Source organism: Bombina bombina, chromosome 10 (assembly GCF_027579735.1).
Source record: "Bombina bombina isolate aBomBom1 chromosome 10, aBomBom1.pri, whole genome shotgun sequence".
Taxonomy (NCBI): Eukaryota; Metazoa; Chordata; class Amphibia; order Anura; family Bombinatoridae; genus Bombina; species Bombina bombina.
Genome location: NC_069508.1, coordinates 196,028,058 through 196,048,641, shown reverse-complemented (window position 1 = coordinate 196,048,641; position 20,584 = coordinate 196,028,058). Strand labels below are relative to the sequence as shown.

The 20,584-nt window shown below is 38.0% G+C and overlaps 1 protein-coding gene across 1 annotated transcript in view; it reads left to right on the top strand.

Moving 5' to 3' along the window:
• The window catches only part of FYB2 (FYN binding protein 2), a gene marked incomplete in the record, with an annotated part of 262,855 nt that overhangs the window by 133,355 nt on the left and 108,916 nt on the right, over positions 1 to 20,584 (top strand). The window contains 2 exon segments of the mRNA XM_053693621.1: positions 16,674 to 16,734; positions 17,367 to 17,453. Coding sequence (XP_053549596.1) covers positions 16,674 to 16,734; positions 17,367 to 17,453 — 148 coding nt within the window.

Here is a 20,584-nt window from a genome sequence, read left to right as displayed (position 1 = left end):
TCAGCCCTTTCTCGCTATCTCAGCTAGATCATCATCTGCTGTTAACACTGAAAAGTGTTTAGAGACTATTTCACAGATTTGCCCATATTGCTCACTTTAGGATGTTAGGAATGTTACTCCCTGTCTCCCAAGTTCTGTCCTTGAGTGCTTGTCTTTATTCATTATTAACAATTCATTCCTTTCTTGTTTTTCAACTTTTTCCTTGATCCCTACTACCATTTTCCTAGGATAGTCTCTAGACACTAACTTTTCTGTCAATTCATTTGCTTGTCTATTGAAAGTGTCTTTTTCGGAACAGTTTCTTAGTGTCCTCATGAATTGTCCTTTTGTTATAGCCTTAAACACTCTGTTGGGGTGGCTACTATCAGCGTGTAAAATCGTATTTTCTGCTGTTACTTTTCCATAAACTTGAGTTTCAATATGACCCCCATTGTCATCTAGTACTCCTTTCAGTGTAATGTCCAAGTAGTTTATACTTGACCTATCCAGCTCCATAGGTAAAGCTTAAACCCATTACATTACTATTTAATTCCTCCATGAACTTTATTACCTCATTATTAATCCCCTTCCAGATCAGTATCAGGTCATCAATGAACCTCTTGTAGAATATAATTCTATTTCTGAATGAGTTACTTTCTCCAAAGATGTGGGACTGCTCCCACCAACCTATATAGAGGTTGGCATATGATGGTAAAAACTTAGCCCCCATCGCAATCCCACATCTTTAGAGAAAGAACTCACCCTCAAAACAAAAATAATTGTGAGTCAGAAAAAATCTTGTCACTTTGAGTATAAACTCACAATGTTCTTCACTGAATTGACCTGATCTGGTTACGAAGTACTCAACCACTCTCAGGCCTTCCTGATGTGGTATGGAGGAATATAAAGACTTAACATCAATTGTAAGCCACATCAAATCGCTGGTCCAACTTAATTCACTTAACCCTAAAAGATGTTTTGTATCCTTTAGATGACTCAGTAATCCCTCAACAAATGGTTGAAGGATAGCATTGAACCAATGGGAAAGTATTTCACTTAATGAGCCTATCCTGCTGATTATTGGTCTACCCTGTATGTTCGGGCCTGACTTATGTATTTTAGGTAAGTGATTAAATATTGGCCTTACTGGATTGGTTACTTGCAGATACTCTGTAGTGTTATCATCAAATATGCCTATATCCTTTCCTTCATCTAACAAAAGCCATAGTTCTCTATCAAACCTCACTGTGGGGTCACCTTTTAGTAGAGTGTATTGTTCACTATCTTCCAATTGTCTTCTGCTTCATTTACAAATTACTCTCTATTCATTACCACTATGGAGCCCCCTTTATCTGCAGCCCTAATGACCAAATTCTTATTTTCTTGTAGATGTTTCAATGCCATCCTTACTTTTCTGGATAGATTATGTTTAATGATAGTTGCTTTTTCTGATAGCTCTGTTAAGTCTTTTTCCACCCGTTTCTGGAAAATTTCCAGTATCTGACCTTTTGACTGTAAAGGGTAAAATGAGGATTTGTTTTTAAACTTGAGCAATTTAGCATGTTCCAGAGGACCCACTGCTCCTTCAGAATATAATTTATTCATTGCAGCAACATCACAGACTTCATCAAATGTTAACGGATGGTCTCTATCCATGGTCACTCTTGTATTGTCCCACTCCTCCAATTCATTGTTTTTATAGAATTTCTTTAATTTAAATTTCTAATAAGCTTATTGACATCTAGCAAAGTTTGAAATAGATTGAAATTGGAGGACGGTACAAAAACTAAGACCTTTGTTCAAGACTTTTTTCTTTCTGTCTCACTTAACTCATAATCTGATATATTAATTACGTTGTCTAAGGGTATTTTGAGTAGTGTCCCCTCCTTTGGGGATATCGAGTAGACCTGGTTTGTATCTGTGATAGCTGATTTTGATTTGGCACTTGATGGTTCTTGCCTATTTGCATATTTGGGCCCCCCCTTCTAGTCCTTTTGGGCTCAACTGAAAAACCTTATCCATGTCAGTGTTGTTGCTATTGGTGTTCATTGTTTTCTGGACTGGTTTGTATTTACTATTGCTGTTTGTATTAGTATCCTCCCTGTACTCTTGTCTTATTAGTGTTTGAGTTAGAATGGACAGAAAGAAAAGTCTTAAACAAAGGTTTTAGTTTTGTACCGTCCTCCAATTTCAATCTATTTCAAACTTTGCTAGATGTCAATAAGCTTATTAGAAATTTAACTTTAACCCCTTAACGACCGAGGATGTGCAGGGTACGTCCTCTAAAAAAAAGTCACTTAACGACCAAGGACGTACCCTGCACGTCCTCGGTCTGGAAAGCAGCTGGAAGCAATCTTGATCATTTCCAGCTGCTTTCCGGTTATTGCAGGATGCCTCGATATTGAGGCATCCTGCAATAACAATTTTTACCCCTCCGGTGCAGAGAGAGACACTCTGTGGCCCTCTCTGCACCGGATATCGATGGCTGCATTCGTTGGTGGGTGGGAGCTGAAGTGGGAGGCGGGTGGGTGGCCATCAATGGCTTCTAAGTCAGAGAGGGGGGCGGGATCAGGATCGCCGGGGGTGTGCACGGGCGCGTCCCCGGGAGGCGGTGGGTGGGCGCGTGCACTGGAGGCGGTGGGCGGCTCGTGCACAGGGAGGGAGCGGGTGGGAACCGCTACACTACAGAATTTTTTTTTTTATAAGTGGGAGAAAGGGGGAATAAAATCCCTATAAAAAGTAATCTAAGGGATCTGGGAAGGGGTGGGGGATTGGTCTTGGGGGGGGGGGGAAGCTACACTACAGAAAAAACAAAAATAAAATAAAATAAAAACCTTTTAAATTGCAAACTGGGTACTGGCAGACAGCTGCCAGTACCCAAGATGGCCCCCAATAAGGCAGAGGGGGAGGATTAGAGAGCTGTTTTTGGGGAGGATCAGGGAGGTTATGGGTTAAGGGGGGATCCTACACAGCAGCATATGTAAATATGATAAAAAAGATTTTATATATATATATATATATATATATATATATATATATATATATATATATATATATATATATATATATATATATATATATATATATATATATATATAAAAAAGATACCTTTTATTATAGTACTGGCAGACTTTCTACCAGTACTTAAGATGGCGGGGACAATTGTGGGGTGGGGGAGGGAAGAGAGCTCTTTGGGAGGGGTCTGATGTGTCAGGTGGGAAGCTGAGCTCTATACTAAAGCTAAAATTAACCTTGCAAGCTCCCTACAAGCTACCTAATTAACCCCTTCACTGCTGGGCATAATTCATGTGTTATGCACAGTGGAATTTAGCGGCCTTCTAATTACCAAAAAGCAACGCCAAAGCCATATGTCTGCTATTTCTGAACAAAGGGGATCCCAGAGAAGCATTTACAGTCATTTGTGCCATAATTGCACAAAATGTTTGTAAATGATTTCAGTGAGAACCCTAAAATTTGGAAAAATGTAACTTTTTTTTAAAATTAATCGCATTTGGCGGTGAAATGGTGGCATGAAATATACCAAAATGGGCCTAGATCAATACTTTGGGTTGTCTACTACACTTACACTAAAGCTAAAATTAACCCAAAAAGCTCCCTACATTCTCCCTAATTAACCCCTTCACTGCTGGGCATAAAACACGTGTGGTGCGCAGTGGCATTTAGCGGCCTTCTAATTACCAAAAAGCAACGTCAAAGCCATATATGTCTGCTATTTCTGAACAAAGGGGATCCCAGAGACAAATTTACAACCATTTAATGCCATAATTGCACAAGCTGTTTGTAAATAATTTCAGTGAGAAACCTAAAGTTTGTGAAAAAGTGAACAATTGTTTTTATTCGATCATCGCATTTGGTGGTGAAATGGTGGCATGAAATATACCAAAATGGGCCTAGATCAATACTTTGGGATGTCTTCTAAAAAAAATTATATACATGTCAATGGCTATTCAGGGATTCCTGACAGATATCAGTGTTCCAATGTAACTAGCGCTAATTTTGAAAAAAAAGTGGTTTGGAAATAGCAAAGTTCTACTTGTATTTATGGCCCTATAACTTGCAAAAAAGCAAAGAACATGTAAACATTGGGTATTTCTAAACTCAGGACAAAATTTAGAAACTATTTAGCATGGGTGTTTTTTGGTGGTTGTAGATGAGTAACAGATTTTGGGGGTCAAAGTTATAAAGTGTGTTTTTTTCCATTTTTTCCTCATTTTATAATTTTTTTATAGTAAATGATAAGATATGATGAAAATAATGGTATCTTTAAAAAGTCCATTTAATGGCGAGAAAAACGGTATATAATATGTGTGGGTACAGTAAACGAGTAAGTGGAAAATTACAGCTAAACATAAATGTAAAAATAGCCCTGGTCCCAAACGGACAGAAAATGGAAAAGTGCTGTGGTCATTAAGGGGTTAAAGAAATTCTATAAAAACAATGAATTGGAGGAGGGGGACAATACAAAAGTGACCATAGATAGAGACCATCCATTAACATTTGATGAAGTCTGTGATGTAGCTGCAATGAATGAATTATATTCTGAAGGAGCAGTGGGTCCTCTGGAACCTGCTAAATTGCCCAAGTTTAAAAACAAATCCTCATTTTACCCTTTACAGTCAAAAGGACAGATACTGGAAATTTTCCAGAAACGGATGGAAAATTATTTAACAGAGCTTTCAGAAAAAGCAACTATCATTAAACATAATCTATCCAGAAAAGAAAGGATGGCATTGAAACATCTACACGAAAATAAGAATTTGGTCATTAGGGCTGCAGATAAAGGGGGCTCCATAGTGGTAATGAATAGAGAGCAATTTGTAAATGAAGCTAGAAGACAATTGGAAGATAGTGAACAATACACTCTACTAAAAGGTGACCCCACAGTGAGGTTTGATAGAGAACTACGGCTTTTGTTAGATGAGGAAAGGATATAGGCATATTTGATGATAACACTACAGAGTATCTGCATGTAACCAATCCAGTAAGGCCAATATTTTATCACTTAACAAAAATACATAAGTTAGGCCCGAACATATAGGGTAGAGCAATAATCAGCAGGATAGGCTCATTAAGTGAAAGACTTTCCCATTGGTTAGATGCTATCCTTCAACCATTTGTTGAGGGATTACTGAGTCATCTAAAGGATACAAAACATCTTTTAGGGTTGTTAAGTGAATTAAGTTGGACCAATGATTTGATGTGGCTTACAATTGATGTTAAGTCTCTATATTCCTCCATACCGCATCAGGAAGGCCTGAGAGCGGTTGAGTACTTCCTAACCAGATCAGGTCAATTCAGTGAAGAACATTGTGAGTTTATACTCAAAGTGACAAGATTTTTTCTGACTCACAATTATTTTTGTTTTGAGGGTGAGTTATGATTCCAGAGATGTGGGACTGTGATGGGAGCTAAGTTTGCCCCATCATATGCCAACATCTATATGGGTTGGTGGGAGCAGTCCAACATCTTTGGAGAAAGTAACTCATTCAGAAATAGAATTATATTCTACAAGAGGTTCATTGATGACCTGATACTGATCTGGAAGGGGAATAATAATGAGGTAATAAAGTTAATGGAGGAATTAAATAGTAATGTAATGGGTTTGAGCTTTGCCTATGAGCTGGATAGGTCAAATATTACTACTTGGACATTACACTGAAAGGAGTACTAGATTCTAGTACTCCTTTCAGTGTAATGTCCAAGTAGTAATATTTGACCTATCCAGCTCATAGGTAAAGCTCAAACCCATTACATTACTAATCATAGTAACTAGATAACAATGGGGGTCATATTGAAACTCAAGTTTATAGAAAAGTAACAGCAAAAAATACGATTTTACACGCTAAGAGTAGCCACCCCAACATAGTGTTTAAGGCTATAACAAAAGGACAATTCGTGAGGACGCTAATAAACTGTTCCGAAAAAGACACTTTCAATAGACAAGCAAATGAATTGACAGAAAAGTTAGTGTCTAGAGACTATCCTAGGAAAATGGTAGTAGGGATCAAGGAAAAAGTTGAAAAACGAGAAAGGAATGAATTGTTGATATGAATAAAGACAAACACTCAAGGACAGAACTTGGGAGACAGGGAGTAACATTCCTAACAACCTACAGTGAGCAATATGGGCAAATCTGTGAAATAGTCTCTAAACACTTTTCAGTGTGAACAGCAGATGATGATCTAGCTGAGATAGCGAGAAAGGGCTGAAAGTTTGCCTTCACAAGAGGCATAAACATAGGTAATAAAGTAGCTCCCACTATTATAAAGAATGATGACCAAGGCCATCAAAATTCATGGCTAACAACAAAAGGGATTTTCAAGTCTCACATCATCAACTGTATAACCTGTGCATATGTAAAACAGGACAATCGATTTTTAAGTGAGGTAACTAAGGAAAAAGCTTACACAATAGATGTTTTAACTGTAGACAAACCTACATCATCTACTTACTAACATGCTCCCACTGTAACTTTCAGTATGTAGGTATGACCTCAAGGGAAGTAAGATCACGAATACGTAAGCATGTGGGAAATATCAAATTAGGTATACTGACCACACCTTTGGTCATGCATTTTAAGTATCAACATGAAAAAAGTCCAGTTTGAAGTGGACCATAGTTGAAAATATCCCCAGACCAAAAAGAGGAGGGGACAGGGACCGAATATTAGCCAGAGAGGAAATATATTGGATTTTGAGGTTAAAAACTAGGAAACTGACTGGCTTGAATAGTAAATATGATTTGATAAATTACTGAAATTAGACAAGGTGAATTGTCTGTAGAATTAGCCAGCCCTTTCAGCCCATGGCTTAATAAACTCTACCTCAGCGTAATGCTATAGCTATGGAGCACTATAATAGCTCAGAATACACTTAAAGGAACCCACAATACACTTAACACTTTATGTCTCTAGTTGGAAAAACAACAAATTAGAAAAAAGAAAGAAAGTAATGGAGTAGATATAAGAGGTCATATTAGCCGCAATCACTATATATGTTTTAGAAAATAAGGTACTATCAATAGGGATAAGTTAAGAATGCATATGCATATAAATACGTAACTATACGGATACTGTATCTGGAAATATGTGAAGTGAAAAAAGAGCATATTAATTTCTACAAACATTGGCCTAGATTTTGAGTTTGGCGGTAGCCGTGAAAACCAGCGTTAGAGGCTCCTAACGCTGGTTTTAGGCTACCGCCGGTATTTGGAGTCACTCAAAATAGGGTCTAACGCTCACTTTCCAACTTTTCCATACCGCAGATCCCCTTACGTAAATTGCGTATCCTATCTTTTCAATGGGATTTTTATAACTCCGGTATTTAGAGTCGTTTCTGAAGTGAGCGTTAGACATCTAACGACAAAACTCCAGCCGCAGGAAAAAAGTCAGTAGTTAAGAGCTTTCTGGGCTAACACCGGTTTATAAAGCTCTTAACTACTGTACTCTAAAGTACACTAACACCCATAAACTACCTATGTACCCCTAAACCGAGGTCCCCCCACATCGCCGACACTCGGAAAAAATTTTTTAACCCCTAATCTGCCGACCGCCACCTACGTTATACTTATGTACCCCTAATCTGCTGCCCCTAACACCGCTGACCCCTGTATTATATTTATTAACCCCTAACCTGCCCCCCACAACATCGCCGCCAGCTACCTACACTTATTAACCCCTAATCTGCCGACCGCAAAGCGCCGCCACCTACGTTATCCTTATGTACCCCTAATCTGCTGCCCCTAACACCGCCGACCCCTATATTATATTTATTAACCCCTAATCTGCCCCCCTCAACGTCGCCTCCACCTGCCTACACTTATTAACCCCTAATCTGCCGACCGGACCTGAGCGCTACTATAATAAAGTTATTAACCCCTAATCCGCCTCACTAACCCTATCATAAATAGTATTAACCCCTAATCTGCCCTCCCTAACATCGCCGACACCTAACTTCAATTATTAACCCCTAATCTGCCAACCGAATCTCGCCGCTATTCTAATAAATGTATTAACCCCTAAAGCTAAGTCTAACCCTAATACTAACACCCCCCTAACTTAAATATAATTTAAATCTAACGAAATTAATTAACTCTTATTAAATAAATTATTCATATTTAAAGCTAAATACTTACCTGTAAAATAAATCCTAATATAGCTACAATATAAATTATAATTATATTATAGCTATTTTAGGATTTATATTTATTTTACAGGTAACTTTGTATTTATTTTAACCATGTACAATAGCTATTAAATAGTTAAGAACTATTTAATAGCTAAAATAGTTAAAATAATTACAAATTTACCTGTAAAAGAAATCCTAACCTAAGTTACAATTAACCTTGCCACTTGCACTTCATGTGCAAAACAATACGTAGGCCTCACGACCAGAGAGGTCAGGTCAAGAATTAGGGAGCATCTCTCTAATATCAGGACAGGCATAGCTACCACCCCCTTGATCCAACATTTTACCAATTTACATGGTAAAAGTTCTGATACTTTTTGTTGGACCTGCATTGAACAAATTACCAAACCACCTAGAGGGGTGGACAGGTACACAATCTTGTCCAAACGTGAGATCTTTTGGATATTTAAATTGCGAACTAGATACCCCTCAGGTCTTAACTCCATGTATGATTTAATTAACCATTGGGAGTAAATTGGACCTGATAAACACCCTCTCCCACCCTTCCATTTGCACATTCCCCTCACATAATTATATAAATATAAATTTACCAAGCACACTATTTGTGCTTATCATAGAGGGATTCTGTATTTTAGCATTTCTTCTCCAAAATTAATTTTCCATTCGAATATTTAATATTTAGTACATACTCCAATGTATTTATTCCCATATCACATATAAAGAAAAAAAATTTCTTGTCTGTAAATATTTTGGATATAAATGCAATGGATACTTTTTCTATTTGAAATTGCAGTTTACCTTGAATTATCATTCAGTTGTCTGAAACTTCAGTCTCTTTCTGCTCTGCAATATCAGCAAGAGTTAAAAACAAGAAGTCTCATAGAGCACATTGTACATTTACATATTTGCAATATTTAACACCTAATGTTCTCTTTCCATTATGCTTATTTAGAGATTTATGCATTTATAGGTAGCATTTATATATTTTGTTTAGACCTATCTTAGTCACAGGGCATTATCATTGTTAGTATATCCTGAAGTAAGGAAATGGTTAAAGTTTAAATGTGCAATTAACCATTATCCAATAGGAGTCGTTGTTAATTTCTTTTAAAGGGCAGGATTACACCTGCACAGACAAGCAGCTTTGATAACGGCAACAGCCGAAACATGTCAGCAGCTGTAGGAGCTGACTCCTTTTGGATAATGGCACCCTGTAGTTTTTCTGTTTTATCTTGATTTCCAATAAAGATTATTTTTATTTTACTACATTGGATTGGTGCTCCGCTACCCTTTTTTGCTACTTAAGTTACAATTAAACCTAACACTAGACTATCAATAAATTAATTAAATAAACTACCTACAATTATCTACAATTAACCTAACACTACACTATCAATAAATTAATTAAATACAATTGCTACAAATAAATACAATTAAATAAACTAGCTAAAGTACAAAAAATAAAAAAGAACTAAGTTACAAAAAATAAAAAAATATTTACAAACATAAGAAAAATATTTTAAACTAATTACACCTACTCTAAGCCCCCTAATAAAATAACAAAGCCCCCCCCAAAAAAAAAAATGCCCTACCCTATTCTAAATTACTAAAGTTCAAAGCTCTTTTACCTTACCAGCCCTGAACAGGGCCCTTTGCGGGGCATTCCCCAAGAAATACAGCTCTTTTGCCTGTAAAAAAAAAACATACAATACCCAAGCCCCCCAACATTACAACCCACCACCCACATACCCCTAATCTAACCCAAACCCCCCTTAAATAAACCTAACACTAAGCCCCTGAAGATCTTCCTACCTTGTCTTCACCTCACCGGGTATCACACCGATCCTTCCAGAAGAGCTCCTCCGATGTCCTGATCCAAGCCCAAGCGGGGGGCTGAAGAGGTCCATGATCCGGCTGAAGTCTTCATCCATGCGGGGCAGAAGAGGTCTTCCATCCGATTGAAGTCTTCATCCAAGCGGCATCCATCCGGAGCGAAGCGGCAGCATCCTGAAGACCTCCACCGCGGAACATCCATCCTGGCTGACGACTGAACGACGAATGACGGTTCCTTTAAATGACGTCATCCAAGATGGCTTCCCTCGAATTCCGATTGGCTGATAGGATTCTATCAGCCAATCGGAATTAAGGTAGGAATATTCTGATTGGCTGATGGAATCAGCCAATCAGAATCAAGTTCAATCCGATTGGCTGATCCGATCAGCCAATCAGATTGAGCTCGCATTCTATTGGCTGTTCCGATCAGCCAATAGAATGCGAGCTCAATCTGATTGGCTGATTGGATCAGCCAATCGGATTGAACTTGATTCTGATTGGCTGATTCCATCAGCCAATCAGAATATTCCTACCTTAATTCCGATTGGCTGATAGAATCCTATCAGCCAATCGGAATTCGAGGGAAGCCATCTTGGATGACGTCATTTAAAGGAACCGTCAGTCGTCGGCCAGGATGGATGTTCCAAGGTGGAGGTCTTCAGGATGCTGCCGCTTCGCTCCGGATGGATGCCGCTTGGATGAAGACTTCAATCGGATGGAAGACCTCTTCTGCCCCGCTTGGATGAAGACTTCAGCTGGATCATGGACCTCTTCAGCCCCCCGCTTGGGCTTGGATCAGGACATCGGAGGAGCTCTTCTGGACGGATCGGTGTGATACCCGGTGAGGTGAAGACAAGGTAGGATGATCTTCAGGGGCTTAGTGTTAGGTTTATTTAAGGGGGGTTTGGGTTAGATTAGGGGTATGTGGGTGGTGGGTTGTAATGTTGGGGGGCTTGGGTATTGTATGTTTTTTTTTTACAGGCAAAAGAGCTGTATTTCTTGGGGCATGCCCCGCAAAGGGCCCTGTTCAGGGCTGGTAAGGTAAAAGAGCTTTGAACTTTAGTAATTTAGAATAGGGTAGGGCATTTTTTTATTTTGGGGGGCTTTGTTATTTTATTAGGGGGCTTAGAGTAGGTGTAATTAGTTTAAAATTGTAATATTTTTATTATGTTTGTAAATATTTTTTTATTTTTTGTAACTTAGTTCTTTTTTATTTTTTGTACTTTAGCTAGTTTATTTAATTGTATTTATTTGTAGCAATTGTATTTAATTAATTTATTGATAGTGTAGTGTTAGGTTTAATTGTAACTTAGGTTAGGATTTCTTTTACAGGTAAATTTGTAATTATTTTAACTATTTTAGCTATTAAATAGTTCTTAACTATTTAATAGCTATTGTACCTGGTTAAAATAAATACAAAGTTACCTGTAAAATAAATATAAATCCTAAAATAGCTATAATATAATTATAATTTATATTGTAGCTATATTAGGATTTATTTTACAGGTAAGTATTTAGCTTTAAATAGGAATAATTTATTTAATAAGAGTTAATTAATTTCGTTAGATTTAAATTATATTTAACTTAGGGGGGTGTTAGTGTTAGGGTTAGACTTAGCTTTAGGGGTTAATACATTTATTAGAATAGCGGTGAGCTCCAGTCGGCAGATTAGGGGTTAATGTTTGAAGTTAGGTGTCGGCGATGTTAGGGAGGGCAGATTAGGGGTTAATACTATTTATGATAGGGTTAGTGAGGCGGATTAGGGGTTAATAACTTTATTATAGTAGCGCTCAGGTCCGGTCGGCAGATTAGGGGTTAATAAGTGTAGGCAGGTGGAGGCGACGTTGTGGGGGGCAGATTAGGGGTTAATAAATATAATATTGGGGTCGGCGATGTTAGGGCAGCAGATTAGGGGTACATACGGATAATGTAAGTAGCTGCGGTTTACGGAGCGGCAGATTAGGGGTTAATAATAATATGCAGGGGTCAGCGATAGCGGGGGCGGAAGATTAGGGGTTAATAAGTGTAAGGTTAGGGGTGTTTAGACTCGGGGTACATGTTAGAGTGTTAAGTGCAGACGTAGGAAGGGTTACCGTATAGCAAATAATGGGGCTGCGTTAGGAGCTGAACGCGGCTTTTTTGCAGGTGTTTGGTTTTTTTTCAGCTCAAACAGCCCCATTGTTTCCTATGGGAGAATCGTGCACGAGCACGTTTTTGAGGCTGGCCGCGTCCGTAAGCAACTCTGGTATCGAGAGTTGAAGCTGCGTTAAAAATGCTCTACGCTCCTTTTTTGGAGCCTAACGCAGCCTTTATGTGGACTCTCAATACCAGAGTTATTTTTATGGTGCGGCCAGAAAAAAGCCGGCGTTAGTTTTTCGGGTCGTTACCGACAAAACTCCAAATCTAGCGGATTGTGACTATAACTCCAGATAATATTATATAGACTTATTACACAGATATTTGTAAAGGTTTCAGGCTTAATTCTTTAAATTGGTAAAGATGGGTGATAGGCTGAATGTCAAATTTGTTTAAAGGGACAGTTAAGACACAAAATAAACATTATTCAGTAGGTTACTTGCCACACGTTTATGGGGCACATCGTTCTCCCTGTGCTGCAGTCCTCAGTGATTATCCATTTTTTCAAAAAAACAAACTGCCGTTCACAGGAAAAAATGGAATCCTAACTCCTCCTCCCATTGTCTTCTTCCCCAGGAGCTTCTTTTGAAAAGTTATCATGCACGCCCAACTTGAACGAGCCTTTAGCCTAACGCATGCGCAAAGTGGTATTTTTTTTATTTCCTACAGAATGCGGTGGGGATCCGTTTTAGTGCTGCACCGGAAGCACTACTTCTAATACCACTGCTAATAACAATATACTCTGATGTTCGGTATAATGGCTTATTCTCTACTCACATGCTGTAAGCATACTGACAGTCCCTAAGCACAGTACTAGTCACGCCATTATACCGAACATCAGAGTATATTGTTATTAGCACAGCAAATACTGTATGGTGAACAGTCTCATAATAGGGACATTTTCACTAGATAATCACTATGTTATAACCTTATTATCATAAACATCATAACTGATATATTTAAAAACTTGTGCTCGACCTGGGATGCCAGACCTAATGTAGCTGAAAGCTTAGAGTGTATACATATACCGTGATAAGACCAACAGTTTCCATAGCATATTACCAGTCATAGTCATTATATTACACTGTTCGTTGTTCAGCTGATACCGTATGATGAACAGTCTCATATTAGTGATATTGCTACTACTCACTGTGACCAACATGTTAATAATTCTAACGTTACGTCTATAACTTCATCTATACAATTATAGATATACAACAGGGGTTTAGATACTGGTGTTTATTACGGCTGAGGAAATTGCAGGCAGCATACCTATTAGATTCTGTACACCTGTTATTACAGATACTGATCGTCACTGTGGCAGACAAACCATTTTACAAGGATACTGTAAATATAAACTACTAGCTACTTGTGCCCAATAATATCTATAGAGCCCAGATCACTGACTGTCAGTACAGCATTTACCACTGGTAATATTTAATCAGTGGATTATCCTCTACTAACTAATATATTAAATAATAGGGCTGACGGTACATACCCAGATCTGATTTATTCTAGTGTCTGATAGTTTATTTTTGCATAAAGGATTCACAAACGGCTTCAAGATTTTATGTCTTGAAAATGTAATCTCTGTCTTTATCAGCTATTTTATATACTATAATTAATGAACTCATAGATAAGTATTATGTTTCCATCCATGGAATTTGCCATTGAAACACCACACTGGAATCTCACACTGATAACCATATTGCTTTCGGCTGGTATTTCAGCCAAACAAATTGCTCAGTTACTAAGAATGTAGATATTCACAATAACGAATTTGAGTGTTATATGTGATGTTATATCAGTCTAACAAACTGCCAGCACTCCACACGTTTAACCTGTTGAGAACAGGAGGGACAGGTCATAGTGAATTTCCTATGTGGAAAATAAAGCGTAATATTCTGTATGCTTCTCCTGGATAGCAAATGTGCTTTATAAACTGTCCCTTCCACATCAGCTGTTTAAACTCTTCGAACCGGAGACTGGAGCATAACCTGTAAACGTCTCATTATTTATTATACTGTTAGTTGATAATACTGATGTTGTGTGAAAATGTTGACTTTTTATATATCAGCGACATATTTAGGAACTATTCAGTTACAACAACATATAGATCTCACAGTTCAGGTCTAAATGTTCTAAATGACATTCTCATAGAATAGGAGGTTTGGCATGTCTGTGTTTTAAAGGGACACAGATTAAAACAGAAAGACCAAAATGTAATATTTTTATAGGATGCGAAAATAGAGAGAGAGCTCCACAAGCAGTGAAAAAGTGAACCACTCACAAAGATTAAAATCAATCAATGCTCAGTTACATATTCAACGTGAAAAACATCCTGGCATTAGAGATTTCAGTCCCTTTAATATAGGTCAGATCTATATCAAGACCAAGTTGATCTCAGTGTATACAATGAACTAATACCAATGCTAGTTTTTATTTAACATGTGTTTGACTGTGTATTTAACCATTTGCATGCGTTAAAAGTTTTCTTCTGTGCCACACTACATGTTACCATATTCTCCTGTGCCAGCGACTCTCTTACCTTTCTGCATAAACCTGAAGTGCAGGAAATGGCAAAAAAAAAGCCAAAGATCTGTGAATTTGTACGGTCACCCAGTATAGTACAGTCATACTATTTATCCGTTCTATCCTACAGCTCCGGCAGCCACAGCTTCACTGACATGAAAACAGCAATCTCTAAGAAATTGAGAATGACAGCCACAACGTGTTCTATTTTATTTGTCACATAAAATTTACATTTAGATGTAGACTTTGTGCAAAGTGAAATTAATACTTCAGATGTGAATGATACTGTCAGCTACACAGATTTTAACAACCTGTCATGAGTAGAGTGTGCGTCATATTACAAGGGGAAATCGATCTTACCTACCTAAAAAGCGGTCCGTCACTGAAATAGGAACCTTCTTCAAGTTCCTTCTATAATGATGCTGGTAGTGACTATTCGGAACAAATGCGCATGAGCAAATGGGCGTGAACGTCGTGGCCGACACTCATGCCATTTGCTGTTAGAATCAGCTTCTAAATGACGTCAAGTTAGGAGGAGTTAGGATTCCATTTTGGCTGTGAACGGCAGTTGTTTTTTTTTTTAAAAATGGATAATCACTGAGGACTGCAGCACAGGGAGAACAATGTGCCCCATAATCGTGTGGCAAGTAAGCTATTGATTAAAGATTATTTTGAGTCTTAACTGTCCCTTTAACCAATAGGGTGAAGCTTTCACCTTTTTAAACAGAGGTCTGGTTGTCACAGATTAAGCTATGATTACGGCAGAAGTAGCTGAAACATGTCAGCATTTGTGACAAGTCGACCCAGAGATGAAATCTTTGACATGCTGTAAATGTTTTAATATTGATGGAATAAAGGACTTTTAAATATAGCAAGATACCGGAAATCTTTTGTAAGCATTTTATATTAATACTGTCTAAGTTTATCTAAATTATTTAAAACAAATATTGCTCAGAAAAGTTATAAGGGCTCAAAGATACAAGATCTCGGTGTTAGAAAAAAAAAAAGTAGAAGGAGGGATTTTATAATTGACAAACATACACATACATAGAGAAACATGCATTTATATGTATAGACATATGTTTAACTAGGGAGATAATGTAAAGATTTTACATTACAATTTTATGCACATAAACAATATCTCAAAGGGATTTTCAAAGATATATTCGCATATAGATCACCAGATATCTAGATATATATATATATATATATATATATATATATATATATATATATATATATATATATATATATATATATATATATTCATATACATATCTCGCTATAAATAGATATCAGTCCAAAAATCTTACATAGAGAAATATTTATTAAGAATTATAAAGAACATATTCCTTTTGCGAAAACATTTTTGCAATATTAAATATTTGCATTTTCATCTACACTTTTTGAGGAGAATACTTTATGGGCTTTGCACAACAGGTTAGGGTTTTTGTGTTGTTTTTTTCTATTTGTCTTCTCTATTGACTTTTATGGGGATTACGTAAACGCGCACGCAATTTCGCAGTTTGCATTAGGAGGCTTAACGTGTGCACAAAATAAGTTGTTTCTCAACTTGTAATAGCTGCGCAACCTCAAATGCGAAAAAGTCAGAACGCACGCAGAGCTTTTGCAACTGATTTGCCGTGTGACTTGAAATCTTGCCCTTAGAGCTGTTCTGTTCTGTTTACTTCTAATATTCCCAAATAAGAATTCAGGGTTTATGTCTATCCTACTAATGACGAGTGAAGGGGTTAGAGTGGAGCGCCAAAAGGCAAGGTCTATTTATCTAGATAAATATATACTCATTACCGAAGTACAATCTTTTAGACCTTGCCTTTTGGCGCTCCACTCTAACCCCTTCACTCTTAGATCCTTATCTTTGTGGGCAGTTGAGGACCCACTTTAGCCACAGGTCACATCTCTCCTTATAGCGCCGTAAGATCCCTTTTCTCTTTAGATATCCTACTAATGACAAAATGTGTACTGTTTTACCAAAACCTATAAGTTTTTTATTTTATTTCTTAGATTCTGAGAAGTCAGAAGATGCCTATGATGATGTTGGCAATGAAAGTGATCTCTCTAAAAGGTTAGACACTTTAACTTGTAGCTTTATTACAGTTTTTATGTTTGAGAAATTGTGTAGGGATGCAGCAGAATTTCCTCTGTGCACCATGATGTAAGAAACCTCTCACTTATATATTTATACTTATTGTAAATACCTTTCTGCTCATTTTATTCATCTACATACAGAAGTTTCTACAATTTAAAGGACCACTTAATACAGTAGAATTACATAACCAACATATGCATAATAAAGAGAACATAACATTTACTCTGAATTTCAAATTAACAGTAGATTTTTTCTGATATCTTAAAATCTCCTTTCATTTAATTGTCATCTGTATCATGTGACATGCATCAGCCTATCACAGACTGATATTATGTATTCACTGTGAACTACTGCACATGCTCAGTAGTAGCTGGTGCATCAGAATATGTGCATATAAAAATACTGTGCACAATTTTGATAATAGAAGTAAATTAGATTTATTTTTCAACTGCATGCTTTATCTGAATTATAAAAGTTTATTTTAACTTGTTGTCCCTTTTTGTGTGAAAGCTTTTATTTTTTACTTTTTAAATATTTTGAGAATGTATCAACAGTTTTGGCTTAACATATTGAAATATTCCCTGAACCATTTTGTTTGTGTATTATAGCGTGGACAGAATATTAAAAAAAGGATTTGTTAATGATGGGAAAAGATTTTTCAAAAAAGAAAAAGAGAAACCAAAGAAAAATGTAAGGTAAGTATTTAGAGATGCACAATTAAAAAAAAATAATCTTATTTTCTCCCTCTCTCTCTCTCTCTCTCTCTCTCTCTCTCTCTCTCTCTCTCTCTCTCTCTCTCTCTCTCTCTCTCTCTCTCTCTGTCTCAAATAGTCCCCATTTGTATTAAGAATAATACACTCTTTGTATACACTTATAAACTAATAAATTATATAAACTTATTCTCGTATCTTAAAAGAGAATATTCTTTTTCACATGGCAGAAAGCTGAGGCAGGAATAAGTGCACACACATACGCACATAGACAGGGATATACAGACACACACACACAGACTGCTAGGGATATACAGACACACACACACAGACTGCTAGGGATATACAGACACACACACACACAGACTGCTAGGGATATACACACACACACACAGACTGCTAGGGATATACACACACACACACACACAGACTGCTAGGGATATACAGACACACACACACAGACTGCTAGGGATATACAGACACACACACACAGACTGCTAGGGATATACAGACACACACACACAGACTTCTAGGGATATACAGACACACACACACACACACACACACAGACTGCTAGGGATATACAGACAGACACACACACACACACACACACACACATACACACAGACTGCTAGGGATATACAGACACACACACACACACAGACTGCTAGGGATATACAGACACACACACACAGACTGCTAGTGATATACAGACACACACACACAGACTGCTAAGGATATACAGACACACACACACACACACACACAGACTGCTAGGGATATACAGACACACACACACACACAGACTGCTAGGGATATACAGACACACACACACACACAGACTGCTAGGGATATACAGACACACACACACACAGAGACTGCTAGGGATATACAGACACACACACACACACAGACTGCTAGGGATATACAGACACACACACACAGACTGCTAGGGATATACAGACACACACACACAGACTGCTAGGGATATACAGACACACACACACACATACACACAGACTGCTAGGGATATACAGACACACACACACAGACTGCTAGGGATATACAGACACACACACACACACAGACTGCTAGGGATATACAGACACACACACACAGACTGCTAGGGATATACAGACACACACACACACACACACAGACTGCTAGGGATATACAGACACACACACACACACACACACACATAGACTGCTAGGGATATACAGACACACACACACAGACTGCTAGGGATATACAGACACACACACACACACACACACAGACTGCTAGGGATATACAGACACACACACACAGACTGCTAGGGATATACAGACACACACACACACACACACAGACTGCTAGGGATATACAGACACACACACACACACACACACAGACTGCTAGGGATATACAGACACACACACACACACACATACACACAGACTGCTAGGGAAATACAGACACACACACAGACAGACTGCTAGGGATATACAGACACACACACACACAGACTGCTAGGGATATACAGACACACACACAGACAGACTGCTAGGGATATACAGACACACACACACACACAGACTGCTAGGGATATACACACACACACACACACACAGACTGCTAGGGATATACAGACACACACACACACACACACACAGACTGCTAGGGATATACAGACACACACACACACACACACACAGACTGCTAGGGATATACAGACACACACACATACACACAGACTGCTAGGGATATACAGACACACACACAGACAGACTGCTAGGGATATACAGACACACACACACACAGACTGCTAGGGATATACAGACACACACACACACACAGACTGCTAGGGATATACAGACACACACACACACACACACAGACTGCTAGGGATATACAGACACACACACACACACACACACACACACACACAGACTGCTAGGGATATACAGACACACACACACACACACACAGACTGCTAGGGATATACAGACACACACTCAAATACACACACATCTAGAGATATATAGACACACATACACACATTGCTAGGGATATACAGACACACACTCACATACACACATATATACACAAACACAGTTAGAAATATACAGACACACACACATACATACATACATACATACATACATACATAAACACACACAGCTAGGGATATATAGACACGCGCACGCACATCACACACACACACACACAGTGCTAGGGATATATAGACACACACTCACATACACACATATGTACACAAACACAGTTAGGAATATACAGAAACACTCACATACATACATACATACATAAATACAGTTTTGGATATATAGACACATTCACACAGATAGGGATATATAGACACACTCACATACATACAGACACACATACACACACACACACAGCTAGGAATATACAGGCACACACTCGCATACATACATTCATACATATACACACACACAGCTAGGGATATATAGACACATACTCACATACACACTCACACACAACTAGGGATATATAGACACACTCACATACATACATACACACCCAAAGCTAGGGATATACCGACATACAAACACACACACACACAGCTAGGGATATACAGACACACTCACACACACACACCTAGGGATATACAGACACACACTCATATACACACATACACACACACACAGCTAGGGATATATAGACACACACACGTACATAGACGCCCACAGCTAGGGATATACAGAAACACGCACACACACAGCTAGAGATATACAGACACACTCACATACACACACACACACACAAAAAACTAGGGCTATATAGACACACTCACATACATACATACATACATACACACACACACACACACACACACAGCTAGGGATATATAGACACATATACAAACACACATACATACATACACATACACAGCTAGGGATATATAGACACATACTCACATACACACACAACTAGGGATATATCAACACATACATACATACACACACACACACACACACACACCTACCTAGAGATATACAGACACACTCACATACATACATACACACACACACACACAGCTAGGGATATATGGACACACACAGCTAGGGATATATAGACACACACATACACTC